Here is a 15995-nt window from a genome sequence, read left to right on the forward strand (position 1 = left end):
TGATCTTATAAATTATGTTTGCATAAAGTAGACCTATTTTTTTGTTAGTAATATTATTTCTACTTTTTTAATGACAAAATTAAAAACTCAGTATTTTCAGAGTGTTCACAAAAGGCCTTAATACTAGGTCAAGTTTGAGAACCTTTCTTTAATGCTTAATTATTAACATATAAATGAGGAAAATCTTAGGAAAAATAATATACTGTTGCGAAATTAACAAGATGACACATTTGGCAGCAATTATATTCATCCAAATACAAACCCTTAATTAAGACAAATTATACTTTTTAAAGATTCTCATATAATATGAACTTCTTCCTCAATAGGTAAGGATAACACTTCACGATGTTGTTTATTAACTGTACTCTCTAGGATCCTTTTATAAATACCTCTTTGTAAGTATTAACAGAATTTCTAATATTTCCCCAACAAAACAGACTTCATCCTGCATTTTTCTTCTTTTTTCTTTTGAGACAGATTTTTGCTGTCACCCAGGCTGGAGTGCAGCAGTGCTATCTTGGCACACTGCAACCTCTATCTCCTGGGTTCAAGCAATTCTCCTGCCTCAGCCCCCTAAGTAGATAGGATCACAGGTGTGCACCACCACACCCGGCTAATTTTTTTTGTAGTAGAGACAGGGTTTCACCATGTTGGCCAGGCTGTACTCAAACTCCTGATCTCAGGTGATCTGCCTGTCTCGGCCTCCCAGAATGCTGGGATTATAGGCATGAGCCACTGCGCCTGGCCTTCATCCTGCACTTTTAACTGAATAATCCTAAATTTAAAGTTCAAGGCCCATACAAAAAAAATAATAATAATAATCAGTCAAGCTTTACTTTACTACTTTTAGTACTGTTAGTATTTTTAAGATTTTATTGAAATAAGAGAATTTATGTTTTCTAACTTTTAAAAATATATCTGTGAACAATTAGTAATAATAACTTTTCATTTCACTAAACAATAATAAACTTTAAAAAACAGTATTAGGCCGGGCACGGTGGCTCACGCCTGTAATCGCAGCACTTTGGGAGGCCAAGGCAGGCAGATCACGAGGTCAAGAGATCGAGACCATCCTGGCCAACATGGTGAAACCCTGTCTGTACTAAAAAATACAAAAATTAGCTGGGCGTGGTGCTGCACGCCTGCAGTCCCAGCTACTCGGGAGGCTGAGGCAGAATTGCTTGAACCCAGGAGGCGGAGGTTGCAGTGAGCTGAGATTGCGCCACTGTACTCCAGCCTGGCGCCTGGCAACAGAGCAAGATTCTGTCTCAAAAAAAAAAAAACCAAAACCAAAAACAAACAAACAGTATTAAACTTAAGAAAATCTTTTGTTATTTGGCATTTTATTATCAGCTAGCACTTTCACATGTACATATTACATATTTGAAGTTTTATAACTGAAATCTTTTTAAAATTTTCAAGTATTTTCAGAATCAAAGAAATATTAGATTGTTTAATGTTGTGTTTTATTTACTTGAAAAGTAGTAATCAGGTTTGATGCATAAGATGACTCCAAAGAACCAATATTTTTAATTAATTGACAGTAATTAGCTCCCTGTTAAGAAGTTGTAAAGTGTTTACCACAGGGGAAAAAAGTCTACTAACATTTATATCTTAACTTGCTATCAAGCTTTTTATCATTTCAAATATCTTGGTTTTCAGCTTAAAATGTAAAGGGAACTTAGGAATTAAAATCTAGTTTATTCATTGTGAAAGCAAACAAAATCCTTAGGTAAAAACAAGAAAATTCTGTAAGTATAAATATACATTAAAAGGTTTCATCTAAAGTATGCATGTATGTATGTATTTATTTTGAGATGGAGTTTCACTCTTGTTGCCCAGGCTGGATCTGGGCAATGGCATGATCTCAGCTCACTGCAGCCTTCGCCTCCCAGATTCAAGCGATTCTCCTACCTCAGCCTCCAAGGTAGCTGGGATTACAGGCTTGTGCCACCCTGGGCTAACTTTATATTTTTAGTAGAGATGGGGTTTCTCCATGTTGGTCAGGCTGGTCTCGAACTCCCAACCTCAGGTGATCCACCTGCCTCAGCCTCCCAAAGTGCTTGGATTACAGGGGCGAGCTATTGCGTCCAGCTAAAGTATTTACTGAATCTGAATTGTACACTTAAGGTGAATTTTATATGTAAAATGTGCTTCAAATTAAATGCTTTAAAGCTGTTTTTACAAGGTAACAAGTAGTAAGAGCTAACATACACATCAACTCTAATTTAAAATTTCAATCACCAAGCCATAATTTTATATCAATCAGAGAAAGCTTACAGAATGTGTATCTTACCTGTAAACAGTCTCTATGAAACCAAGCGTTCTTACAACAAGGACTTCGTAATACGTTGTAACTTGGAATAGGCTGAATAAATTCCAAGCAAATGGTGCATGGTAAGGACTCTTTGTAATTATTAGATGTAATTTGAACAGGTCGATGGTTCCAACAAAATGACCTAAAAATGTAAATTATTTAAAAAAATCGAATGAACTGCAAAGCAAAACTAGGACAGCACTGTATAAAAGAAAATTCATTTGTGTCTGTGTCATAATTCACCTACAACAGACTGGAACCTTGGCACTAAAAATTAAGTCTCACAATCTATGACCAAGGAGAGGAACGGGCATTCAAAATCTGAACTTTTCTGGTAATGAGACTTACTTATACAGAATTTCAGAAACTAATTATTATGTTGAGAATCCTATATAATATTGTTAGCAACGCAGTTACACATTATTGTACTCAACAAGTGGGTACATGCTATTGTGCTCAAAATCATATGAAATTAAAGGAGGCAGGAACTTACACCTAAAAAATATTTTAGTCATATAACACATAAAATGCAATTAATAACCTATTCCCAATTCACTTTATTTCCATTTGTATTTTCTAAATTGTAATTTTTTTACATAACAATCCATTAAATAGGCCGAAAACACAAATACTAAAAGAAGTAGAATACTCATGACACCAAATGCCAAAATTCAAAACATTTTGATGTTTAAAGTTGTATTCAGGAAGCAAATATTTTCAGGGACATCCTAGGGCATAATATTTGTTTTGTGGACTCAAATTTATATGTCTTTGATTTACTCAGTGAGAAATGTTACAGCCTGGTGAAGGATAAGTCGACAATAATTCTAAAGAGTGACATAAAAATCTAGAATTATGTAAGGTGGAAATTTTCATTGAACTATGAATAAATTAACAATTTAATGTTATATCCAAAAGCTGAAAACTGAACGTGAATACTAATCATTAGGTCCATCCTAAACATGGTAATTTGCAAGATTTGGCACACAGAAATGACCCTGTAAGGGTGGGCAAGAGGGTAATATACATATAAAATGTTATGACAACCCTGCTGCTCCAAAAAGAAAATCTGCAGGAGTATTGTATCATTGGGATATCTATTTTCCACTATTCTTTAACATTTGACTTTCATATTTAGCAGCTAAATAACTCACGCAAAATTGCCAGTAAACTGGAAAATACATTCTCTCTGAAGTCCACAGGGGAAATGATAACTTCGTTTACATCGGGGTGCAACACATCCAATTGAAGCACCATTTTTCTTGCAAATACAGCATTTCTGGAAGAATATATGAAAATAGGGATCACAACATAAAACAAAAAACTGAATACTATAATATGATCAAGACATAAACAAATACTCCTTGTGGGAAATCTGAAAATTATTTCATCATGTAACAGCTGTGATAATGGTACATTAAATATCCTGAAAAAACTGTTCTGCCCCAAAACAATCTCAAGACACTGAAGATTCACACCTGTAACATTTTTGATAAATTAAACAAGCCTAATATGTGAATAAGACAGAGAAGCCCCTTTTCCTTCCTATTAAAATATTTTAAACTGAAGCATTTATAAACATAAAAGCTATATACTTGAACAGCTCATTGAAATCTCAAGAGAAAGTACATAAATTAGGCAATACTCACCAAAAATAGGAAAATACTATAAACCAATTTGTAAAAAAAAATGGCTAAGATCACTCTTTTCTGGTCAAATGAAAAGGTGTTAGACACCTGTAGAGAACCAGAGTAGCCCACCCCCTCTAGGGGGTCAGCAGCAAGGCTGCTGTGAACTTCGGGTGAACTCCAGAGAAGTGAAACCATAATAGGGGAATGTGTAAGTCTCGGAGAAGCGCAGTTGGATCTAGCGAAAGATAACCAGCTTTCACTGACTTTGTCATAAGATTAACTGAAGTATGAGAATTATAACTACAGGCTGTTCTGAGTAACTGCACCCTTCCTCTGCTGTGTGCTTTGTAACATATAAAATAAAGTACTCTGAGGCAGGATGGGGCCAGAGAAATTGATACTTTCACTTTCCTGGACCACCTGGCCCCACTTTTCCCTATGTCTGTCTTTGTGCCTTTCTTCATTCCCCTACCATTCCCTCTCGTCTTTGAACCCTTGTGCAGCACAGGATGCAGCACACGCCAGGGACACCTACAGCTGATTTAGAGTGGTCTCCAAAAAGTTATGCTCAGGTCCCAACTCCCAGTACCTATGAATGTGAACTTATTTGGATATAGGGTCTTTGCAGATGTAATTAAGTTAAGGATATTGAGATGAGATCATCTTGGATTTAGGGTAGTCCTTTAATCAAATAACCGATATCTTTACAAGAGAAAAAAGAGAGATTTAAGCCACAGGCATATACAGAGAAAGGTTTATGAAGACAGAAGCAGATTGGAGTTATGCTGCCACCAGCCAAGATACTCCAAAGGTTGCCAGCAGCCATGAGAAGCTGGGAGAGAGGCAGGGGATCAATTCTCCCTCCGTGCGTCTAGAAGGAACCAACCCTTCTGACACTTGGATTTAGAATTCCAGCCTCCGGGACGGTGAGGGAATAAATTAATTTAAAGCAACAAATTTGTTACGGCAGCCCTAGGAAATGAATATACTAGCAGTACCACTAACTGAAAAATAATAGTGGTACATAAACACAAAGATTATTATATGAATCAATCATTAGCAAAATACAGAACAGCACGTAAAATACCTAGGAACCCTTAAAACGGCTATTAAAATGGTCACTGATTCAGGGATTACAGAGGTACTGCTGACCCCTTTGAGTACCACCTAGGTCACTGGAGAATACATGGACAACCTGAAACTCTCCCAACGAACTGACACAAGGAATTCTAGTTTGAGTTCACAACCAGGGCTCTTCTTTTCCAGGGTTCACAATATACATGGAAAGGATTCAGATGTTTTACCAAAACAGGTACAGGCTGAATATCCCTAATCCCAAATTCTAAGATTCAAAGTGCTTCGAAATCAGAAACTCTTTGAATGCCAACATGGTGCTCAAAGGAAATGCTCACTGGAGCATTTTGGGTTTTAAATTTTCAGATTGGAGGTGCTCAACTGGTAAGCAAATATTCCTAAATCTGGAAAAAACAAAAACAAAAACAAACAAACAAAAAATCCCTCAAATCTAAAATGCTTCTGGTTCCAAGCATTTTGGATAGGAGATATTCAATCTGTAGTTCCAAACCATAAGGGGACCTTTAGAGATAACCTTTTACCACAAACTCACTTATCACCAGGAAGTTGAGGAATTATGATATTAATATCTTAAATTTAATATCTTGTGTGGTCCTTAGATTCATGCTAACCTTTCTCCCATGGTTTTTCTTTGTGCCCTAGAACCTCTCTTTTCTTCATTAACTCTCCTACCCTCTTGATACTGTCAAAAGTAAGTGCCTGCACTTCTTTGCCTCAACTAAAATAAATGTTCCTACATGCTTTCCTTTTAGACCTTCTTGAATAAAGCTGCTTATTTTTCCATCCTCCTTAATTTCCAGACTTGGTATAAGGTGGCACATGGACAGGGCAGGAAAGGGGACAAAGAGAACATTATTTTAGTTCTCTGTTGAATACTATAGGCCACTACTCAATTTTCAAACTTTGAAAAATCTGGACCTTTGAGCCTAATGACATTTACCCATCTGTTATCTGCTAACTTCCTAGTCACTCTTCTACCTCACGACTTTGGCACAGGTCGAAACAAAGTCTAAACAACTCCAGCATTTATGGGACAATCTTTGACTTCAACTATAATGTGTTGGTGCCCTTAATTTCTCCTCCAGTGTAATGATTAATCCCCTCATCACCCAAAATGCTTCCCAATGAAAATAATCAATTCTGGTATCACATTCTCTGAACAGAACTCCGTATACTTCCAATAGTCTCATTCTCTCTCATTATTTTTACTCAGACCTTATGGAGACCTTTCCCTGCATATAGCATAGTAGCTATTACATAGAAGATGGCCAAAATTTAGAATGCCTATCCTAGATAATAGAAAAGCACACTGAATATAACCATACAATGTCAGAGAAGTGTCATGAGATATAGAGATCATGAATTACCAGTCTGCATAGCTGTGTAATTTCTAACTCAATCCAATATTACAACCTCAGCAACTGAGGTATAAGAATAAAAAAGGCCAGGCACGGTGGCTCACGCCTGTAATCCCAACGCATTGGGAGGCTGAGGCAGGCTGATCATCTGAGGGCAGGAGTTCGAGATCAGCCTGGCTAACATGGTAAAACCCCATTTCTACTAAAAATACAAAAAAATTAGCGGCACATGGTGGCATGTGCCTGTAATCCCAGCTACTTGAGAGGCTGAGGCAGGAGAATCACTTGAACCTGAGAGGCGGAGGGTGCAGTGAGCCCAGATGGCACCATTGCACTCCAGCTTGGTTAACAAGAGCGAAACTCTGTCTCAAAACAACAACAAAAATACCACCACCACCACCACCACCACCATCACCACCAAAGAATAAAAAAGCAAATGGTTGGGTTGACTCAGGATTGAAGGTTCAAAGGTTTGCAGAACAGCAGAGTGGAGTTACAATCATAATTCTGATAGTCAGAGAAGACTGACCATCAGATCTTAATTCTGATGGTCAATTCTGATAGATAGGTTGGAATAAGATAAAGAAGTGAAATCAGTATTGTTACATGTATTATCCATGGTCAATTAAGCTTTCTTTCATGGGCAAAAATAGAAACTGTTCTCTTAAAACTTACCATATTTAAATGACAAAAATATGCACTGAAACATAAAGTCATAAATTTCTAGTACAGAAACTGATAGAAAATACATCCCAAGTACTGACAATATTTATGGCATTTAGTGTAATAATAAAATAATTTACTTACCAGTTTAGAAGCTCTATTTACTTCCTTCCTGATATCTTCTATTAGAAAACCATAAACTCCTTCTTCTTCTTTACCTCTCTGCCAAATTCCACTTGACATCAACTATGAATATATTCTCAATTAGAAAATAAACTCTAAGAAACTAGTTAGGAATTGAAAATACATGTCCATACTATTCAGTCTAATAAAAAATAGATACAAAATGGCTTGAATTTCAAGTAGCTCTCTATAGTAGTTATTTTTCATGGTCAAAGTAAGAGGCTACTCACATTGTTTGATTTAGAAGGCACTATATATTATCAGTTTGTATATCCTAGTTTCTAAAAGTATTCCAGGAAGTAACAAAAAAGAAAGAAAAAGAAAAGAAGATAGGAAGGAAGGAAGGCAGTCAGTGAGTGGTCAGGTGGGCTAAAGGAAGAAAAAAGAAAAAAAGAACACCTACAATTAAGCTTACAAAAAAGGAGTGGTAAATACAGATGGAGACGATTCAGATTAATTCAGTGATATTTCAGGCTAACTTAAAATCTAGCTAAATTCTGAATCATTAAGGCTAATTTACGAGAAAACCTATTGAACCCTAGTTAACATAAACGTATGATTTAAAAAAAAATTTTCCTTAATCCCCACTGTGACAGTAATAAATGTTTGGCTTTTAAAAAATTTGACTTAAGCTTCATTGTTTGTATATGTTAAGGAAGGCTGAATCAAGAAAAAATGTAGAATGTGAATAAGAAATCCTGGCTTGCAAATCAGGCTCTGTTGAAACTTCTGAAACGCAAGGCAAATAATTTAGTCTCAAAACTTAAACATGAAAATAAGAACACTGGATTAGATTGTATCTAAGTCCCTTTCTGCTCAAGTATTCTATTACCATTTGTAATATCACTATACTTTTCTGTTTGTAATGAAATAAAATATTAAAAGAGTTAAGTCTGGGGTCAGCACTTTTTGAAAAAAATATTACTGTCATTGAATAAGACAGAACATAATGGAAATTTTGATAGATCAAATGTATTACATAATTCAAAAACACTTTGTAAAGCAAATTTGTGATCAGAATTTTAACCAGTATACTGTAAAGAAAAACAAGTGATATACACTAAGAATTTGTTATGAAGACATGAACTGCAAACAGATAAAATGGCTCTCCTTATTCTACTGTATAAAAAGTAAAATAATATAATCTTCCTTTCCTGATTGAAAAAAAGTAAATTAGACTTAGAAAAATGAAAAGATTTTCGTTTTACTGCAAAACATAATTAGACTCTAACTTATAAACATATTTGGAATGACAACTTTATGTTCTCTTATAAATAAGCTCCCAGGCCAGTTTACTATTCTATTTAACCTATGAGGTACTGAGGCACAAGACTGTAGTCTTAGAAGACCAAGGAATACTTTAGCTGGTTTCTCAAAGAACCATTAAAATAATTTTAACATAAATGGTGGTAGATTTAAAAATATGTCCACAATTTGTTGATACTCCTTCCTTCAAGAAGTGAGACTTAATTGCCCTCGAGTGTGGGCCACACTTAATGATTTGTTTCCAACAGAATAAATAGCAAAAGTGACATTAATGTGTGGCTATGATGACAAGGTCATATGGTTCCATCATGATTTCTCTCTCTCTTTCTCTCCCTCATCACTTGCTTTGGGGGAAGCCAGATGTCATGCCACAAGTAGCCTTACTTACTAAGAGGCCCAGGAGGTTGAGGTTTCTGGAAAACAGCTAGAACAAATTGAGGCCAAAAGCCACATGAGTGTGCCATCAGAGGTGGATGGATCCTCCAGCCTAGTAAAGTCTTCAGCTGTAATCTGACATCTCAACAATAATCTCATGAGACTCTAAGCCCAAACTATCCAGCTCAGCCAAATTCCTGACCCTCAGATACTGTGTGAGATAACAAATATTTGCTAAATTTCAGAATAATTTGTTAAGCAAAAGTAGATAACTATATAGTATCAAGAAACACTGTATGTACTAAAGCAAGCCTGGCATGATAAGGTAGTAATGTGCCACTAATATTAAGGCACGGATTCAGTGAGGTGAGAAATTGGAGGAGGGAATGGGGAATGGGGGAGGGACTAATTCTGAATATGAAATCACTCTTTTGCTTTCTCCTGAGTGACCCATAAAGTTTCCTTTTCCACAAATCTTTATTACCTTTAGCCAAAACCTTTCTTTCCAGGTACTATGTGAAATGAAATACTTTTATTCTACTCCCTGAAACTTCAAACAAGTCGTTCCTCAGATTTCACTGGCAACAAATGAAATAAGAAAGTGGCAAAAGAAGTACCTTCCTTATAGACCTAATCATTTTCTTTTTTCACTTAGGCCTTACAGACAAAAAAAAAAAAAAAAAAAAAGTAATGATGATAGGTTATTATATATACCAAGTAATTTCAGAATCTTAGAATTCAATACACACAAAAAAATTTCTATTTTTATAATAGGCAAAATGAGATCAGGAGAAGTTAAATGACTTATCCAATTCTCAGAAGTCAGTGTTAGAATCTTATTACCTTCTTTAGAACACCAAATTTCTAAAATTTAATTATAAATTATACTCACCAAACAATAGTAATGTACAGTGAGATTCCATTTCTCATTAGTTTTCTTTTCTCCATATTTATTAGGACAGTCATCATTTTTTCGACAGAAAACACAAGCTAACAGTGAAAAAGTAAATAGATATAAAAATATATTTAAATTTTCAAAAAAAACTATGGAATTGGTGCTTCTCTCAATTTCTGTGTTAAATTCTTTCTGAGAGACCAAATCATACTATGTTGATAACAGTAACTTAAAATTTCCAATACCTACTTCTGAAACATTAACATGACTTTATGTTTTTCACCAATTTTCAATGATGAATTCCAGTGTGTAGTTAAAATGGCAATTTGTAAAGTAACATCACTGAAAATAACCAGTTGGGGAACTACAAAACTCCATTCTTTCACTAAAGCAATGATTAAACTGCCAAAAACTGTTAGAATTTACTTTTTAGAAGCTCTGGAATCTAATAAAAAACTTACAAAAATTAGGAGAATGCTTAATGAAGAAACAAAACTACTAATTTTGATGAGAACATTTTAACTGACCCACCTACCATTCCCTACTGCCCAACTGGGCAGTGGTCTTAGGGTGGCCCATGTTCCTGATGCAGATTACTGGTCCAAGAGGGGTAAAATGGAATGGACCTTGTTCTAAAAAAAAAATGTGATTGTTTTGACTTGTATGATGGCTCCCTGAGGGATGAGCTCAGATGCTTGCCTTTCTTTTGCCTGCCTCAGAACTCTCTCAGGGCTGGAGCCTCTGCTGTTTGTCAAAAAACTTTTAAAACAAATATACTAGCTGTAGCAACCTAGGGCAAGGGATAACAAATAGGGAAAGCAGCAGACAGACTGAAAAATGAAGAAAAGAAGAAACTGGGAAAAGAGGGTACATAAGGGAATAAAAGTTTGGAAAAGTGCCTACATAATACTGAAGAATCTAGAAGGTCACCTGCATGCCCAAGGGTGTACACATGATCAGAAACAACCCAAGAAATCCTAAGCTTTCACTTCTGGCTGATCTTTAGGCTCATGCAAGCCTATGTTACCAAAAAAAAAAAAAAAAATCTCAAATCAATAACCTAATTTTACACTTTAAAGAACTAGAAAAAAGAAAAAAAAAAACCAAAAAACCCCAAAGCTAGCAGAAGAAACAAAACAATAAATAAAGATTAGATATAATCAAAACAGAGAATGGAAAAACAATAGAGGGAGTAAAAAAAAAGTTGGTTCTTTTTAAAGATCAACAAAATTGACAAATCTTTAACTAGACTGACCAAAAAAAGGGGGAGGAGATTAAAAACTTACAACAAAACTACCGTAAGCAAAATAGTGTGGTACTGACATAAGGATAAATATATAGATCAATGAAAAAGAAGAGTCCAGAAACAAATTTATACACCTATGATCAAATGATTTTCAACAAGAGTGCCAAGACCATTTGATGGGGAAAGAAAAGTCACTTCAATAAATAGTGCTGGGACAACTAGCTAGTTACATGCAAAAGAACATAGATGAACCCTTACCTCACGCTATATATACAAATTAATTCAAAACCAGTCAAGGACCTAAACATAAAAGCCAAACAATAAAATTCTTAGAAGAAAGAATAATGGTAAATATTTGTGACTTTGGATTTGGCAATGGTTTCTGAGTTCACATGACACTAAAAGCAAAGGTAACAAAAGAAAAAAAATGATAATTGGACTTCATTAAAATTTAAAACTTTTGTGACTTAAAGGACACTACTGACCGTCGTGGTGGCTCACACCTGCAATCCCAGCACTTTGGGAGGCTGAGGTGGGCGGATCACGGGTCACAAGTTTGAAACCAGCATGGCCCACGTGGTGAAACCCTGTCTCTAATAAAAAATATATATATACAAAAATTAGCTGGGCATGGTGGCACGTGCCTGTAATCCACTGCTACTCAGGAGGCTGAGGCAGGAGAATTGCTTGAACTTGGGAGGCGGAGGTTGCAGTGAGCTGAGATCATGCCACTGCACTCCAGCCTGGGCAACAGAGCAAGAAAGACTCCATCTCAACAACAACAACAAAAAAAAGAAAGAAAGAAAGAAAGAAAGGAAAGAAAGGAGAGAAAGGAGAGAAAGAGAGAAAGAGAGAGAGAGAGAGAGAAAGAAAAACGAAAAAGGACAGACACTCTACAGCATGCAGAAAATATTTGAAAACTATGTATGTCCCAAGGGTCTAGTAACCACAATACAGTAAAAAACTACTGAACAACAAAATCACCAATGATCCAATTTAAAAATAGGCAAAGGATTTGAATAGACATTTCTCTAAAGAGGATACAAAGAGAGATTAAGCACATTAAAAGATGCTTGATATCACTGGTTATCAGTCAACAGAGAAATGTAAATAAAAGCCACGATGAGATACCACATCACACTCACGAGGATAGCTATAATCAAAATGTCTGACAATAACAAGTGTTGACAAAGATCTGAAAATAAAAAAATATCACACACTGCTGGTGGAAATATAAAATAGTGAAGTGCTTTGGCAAATAGTCCAGCAGGTCCTCAAATTTTAAACAGTTACCATATAACACAGCAATTCTATTCCTGGATATACATACCAAAGAATTGAAAATAGATGTTCACACAAATACCTATAAACTAATGTTCACAGCAGCACTGTTCACAACAGTCAAGTAGAAACAAACCAAATGTCCATCAAAGGATGGACAAATGGATAAACAAAGTATGATATGCTCAGGTGATGAAATATTATTGAGCAATAAAAAGGATGAAAGTAGTAATACATGCTACAGGATGGATAAACCTACAAACAGTATGCTAAGTGAAAGAAGTCAAGCACAAAGAGTCACAATATTACTCAATTTACTTATTGAGTGGTAATTACTTATGGATTACAGTATCTAAAATAAGTAAATCCACAGGAACACACAAAAAACAGACTAGTGGTTACCAGGGGCTGAGGACAGGGAAAATGAGGAGTGACTACCTAAGAGGTACAGGATTTCCTTTGTGGGTGATTAAAATGTTTTAGAACTAGATGGTGGCGATGGTTTTACAACACTGTAAATGTACTAAATGCCATCAAATTGTACATCTCAAAATAGTTAAAGTGTGAATTTTATATCTATTTTATCCAACCCTCCCAATACACACAAATACAACTTGTAGAGTCAGAGAGATCTGAATTAAGACTCAACTAATGCTTTTTTAGGAAACTGTATATACTTAAAATGTATAACATGATGTTCTAAAATATGTACACATTGTGGACAGCTAAATAGAGCTAATTATCATATGCATTACTTCAATATTTATCATTTACTTGTGGTGAGAATACTTAAAAACTACTCTTACTAATTTTCAAGTATACAATACATTGTTATTAACCATCGTCACCATGTTGCATAATAGATCTCTTGAACTTATTCTGCCAGTCTATTATAAAATTTTGTATTCCCTGACCAACATCTCCCAATCTTCCCAGCCATTGGTAAGCATCATTATACTCTGTTCTATGAGTTTGACTTTTTTATATTCCACACATAAGTGAGATTATGCAGTATTGTCTTTCTGGGACTAGCTTATTTCGCTAGTGCTTTATGATTCAATTTCCTCATCATAAAAATGAGGATAATAGTACCTACCTGAAACTATGCCTTAGTGAGGACTAAATAAGACAGTGTATATTAAAATAATTAACAGGATATGACATACAGATAGAACTGAATGTTAGTATAGTAATAACTAATCTTTTCTGTTATATGTTTATTTGTACAGAAAAGTTTATTAAGATGCTAATGAAACAAGTAGAAAAATCACTAGCTGAAGAGAAAAGACAGGATTCCTAAGCAGCAGATCCCTACAAGATGAAGGGTGCCTGCATCTCTACATGATTACATGCAGCAGAAACTCCCTAACCGCCCCATCTTCCTTAAGCTATGCACACTGGACTGTAACCTGAACAAGTAATAAACTTTTATTGTTTTAAATCATTAACACTTCAGCATTCATCAGTTATGGAAACTAGTATTATTTATCTTAAATAATTCATGTAATCAAGAATGGATGTTACATGTTAAAAGGTACTATATTTGTTAATAGGCTGCTCACCAAATAGATTCTAGAACTGAAAAGAAATAGCATAAGCTCGTATTTAATAGAGTGAAATATCCTAACTATTCTGCCCTCCTTCACTCCAGTTTAAAGGGATAAGTCATAACTCAAAGTCTCTCTCCTAACCCTTTAAAAGATTTCAGCTCCTCTTCCTTCCCTTCCATACAAGGGAGCTGTTCACATTAACTCCAGTAAATTGCCATTTGTTCTGGACATCCTACTCCAGCAGTTCCACCTTTACTCCATCCACAATACCTACACTTTTACCTATTAGTGTGCATAAAGCTCAAGAGAAACAGAATTATGTAGAATTAGCTGATTCTACAAAAGAGGAGTCTTTGTGAACTGGCTGAAACTATACAAGAGGGGAAATTCTTGCCATGAACCCTGGATAGAGGTGCACCTGCTGTATGCTGTGGACCTGTCGTTTTCCATTTGTTGCTCTCTTCCCCTGTCTCCCTCTATCCACTATGGAGGGCCCTGAATGCAGAACTGAGTAGGTTTCAAGCATGTATTTTTATAAGTAGATTATTTTTATATTCATTTGCACCTTGCTGCTTTTAAGTTGTAATGTTTAAAATTTAGAATTGTTCTCATTTCATTATATTTAAGATTGCCATCTAGTGTAGTAAACGATACTGGTTTCTATAATGAAGTAAAAGTTTCCACCTTAAATACACTAATGTAAGCAAAGAAACAGCCAATCTTAGGAAAAAGTATCAATAGTAGGTGAGTATTTGCATTCGGCAAATGCATAGAGATAGTCCATGAAGTACTAGAAGTTTCAGAACTACTAGCATAACTGATAGAAGCCTGGAGGTAGACTTATTGTAATAAAATTATTTTAAATAGTTACTTACCAAGGTTCTGTGAGTCACCAGGTTTATTTTCATTCATTTTACTAGAAAAAAAAAGACATAATACAGTCATCTTAATTGTAGAAGTCTCAAATTAACACCTTTTATTAAATGCATTCAATGCATAATGACAAATAAGTCATATAATACTCTAGTACTTAAATTTTCTTAGCTTTAATACATCTAAGACCAGTAGTTCTCAATGGGGGTGTTAGAGTCTGGGAACATTTTTTAAATTGAAGGGAATGCTTTTTAGTTGTCAAAACAATTAAGATGACGACCGGTATTTAATGGAAAGAGACCAGGATTACAGGCCATCTTGCAATGCACCAAACAGTCCTACACGACAAACATAGTCTAGACTTTCAAATTTCCATCTGGACAGTCAAGTAGGTTAAAAAAAATCTACTCGTAATTATCTTAACCTAGAACTTAAGCCCATTTTATACATTAACAAATTGTATTTCCAGAACTACAACTCCTATTTTAATCAAGGAATTTCTATTTAATTTTTATTCAAAGCTTCACCCAGAATTGTTCATCATTTGGGGGGGAAAACAAAAACATCATCAATAGCAATGCCATTTGCATTTGTGTAGTCTATAAAACAATCCTTTATTAGTCTATACCATGTTTGTGGCTGTTGCGTTTACCGAGGTTCTATACAGGTGTGCAAGCACTTGACTGTCTCATTACCTTTTCTAGTACAGTAGTGCTCAACCACTTACATGCTGAAAGACACTGGTCCTTATCTCCTCCCTCCCCACTAGTTAAACAAATAAAACTACTTCCAATCATTACTTTTTTCTAAAAGATCAAATAAAGGAAGACCAACATCTTAATAACATCAAGGTTTCATTTCACCAAGGGTGTATGAACAGCCTACTAGAAATGTGAATGAGATTTAAGTAACATGTACATGCCGTCTCTTGGGATTTAAGCAGAAAAGAATAAACATAATAATGCCATCTAGGTAAATACAATCTCATTATTAGTTGCAAAAACTACTTTTCAGAAAGGTTAAATACCTGTCCAAGGTCACAGAGTTAGTAGGAATAGATTTCGTCAAACCTAAGACACCACAAAAATGTAGGGCATAGATTATTTCATGAAGACTGATTAACCAAATTAAACTTATACAATGCTTCCTTACAATTAGAATTTATCTTTCATACTGACTATAAAACATGTTTTAGATTTAAACACAGATTTGCTCATACACATTTCTGTGCTTTCCTAAAAAGTCATAGTCCAAATCTCTTC

At 35.1% G+C, this 15995-nt stretch overlaps 1 protein-coding gene across 4 annotated transcripts in view; it reads right to left on the minus strand.

Annotated features, from left to right (window-relative positions):
- G2E3 (G2/M-phase specific E3 ubiquitin protein ligase) overlaps positions 1-15995 on the minus strand; it is a 57899-nt gene that overhangs the window by 23300 nt on the left and 18604 nt on the right. The window contains exons 2-6 of one of the 4 annotated variants that reach the window (XM_032242641.1): positions 14736-14776; positions 9781-9878; positions 7209-7310; positions 3472-3596; positions 2297-2459 (exon numbers count right to left, since the gene is read on the minus strand). In XM_032242641.1, coding sequence (XP_032098532.1) covers positions 2297-2459; positions 3472-3596; positions 7209-7310; positions 9781-9878; positions 14736-14772 — 525 coding nt within the window. In that variant the 5' untranslated portion in view covers positions 14773-14776. The remainder of the gene's footprint in view (positions 1-2296; positions 2460-3471; positions 3597-7208; positions 7311-9780; positions 9879-14735; positions 14777-15995) is intronic. The other 3 variants (XM_032242642.1, XM_032242643.1, XM_032242644.1) reach the window with 3 other exon arrangements.

Source organism: Sapajus apella, unplaced genomic scaffold, assembly GCF_009761245.1.
Source record: "Sapajus apella isolate SASKATOON/1434 unplaced genomic scaffold, GSC_monkey_1.0 scaffold50, whole genome shotgun sequence".
NCBI classification, from domain to species: domain Eukaryota; kingdom Metazoa; phylum Chordata; class Mammalia; order Primates; family Cebidae; genus Sapajus; species Sapajus apella.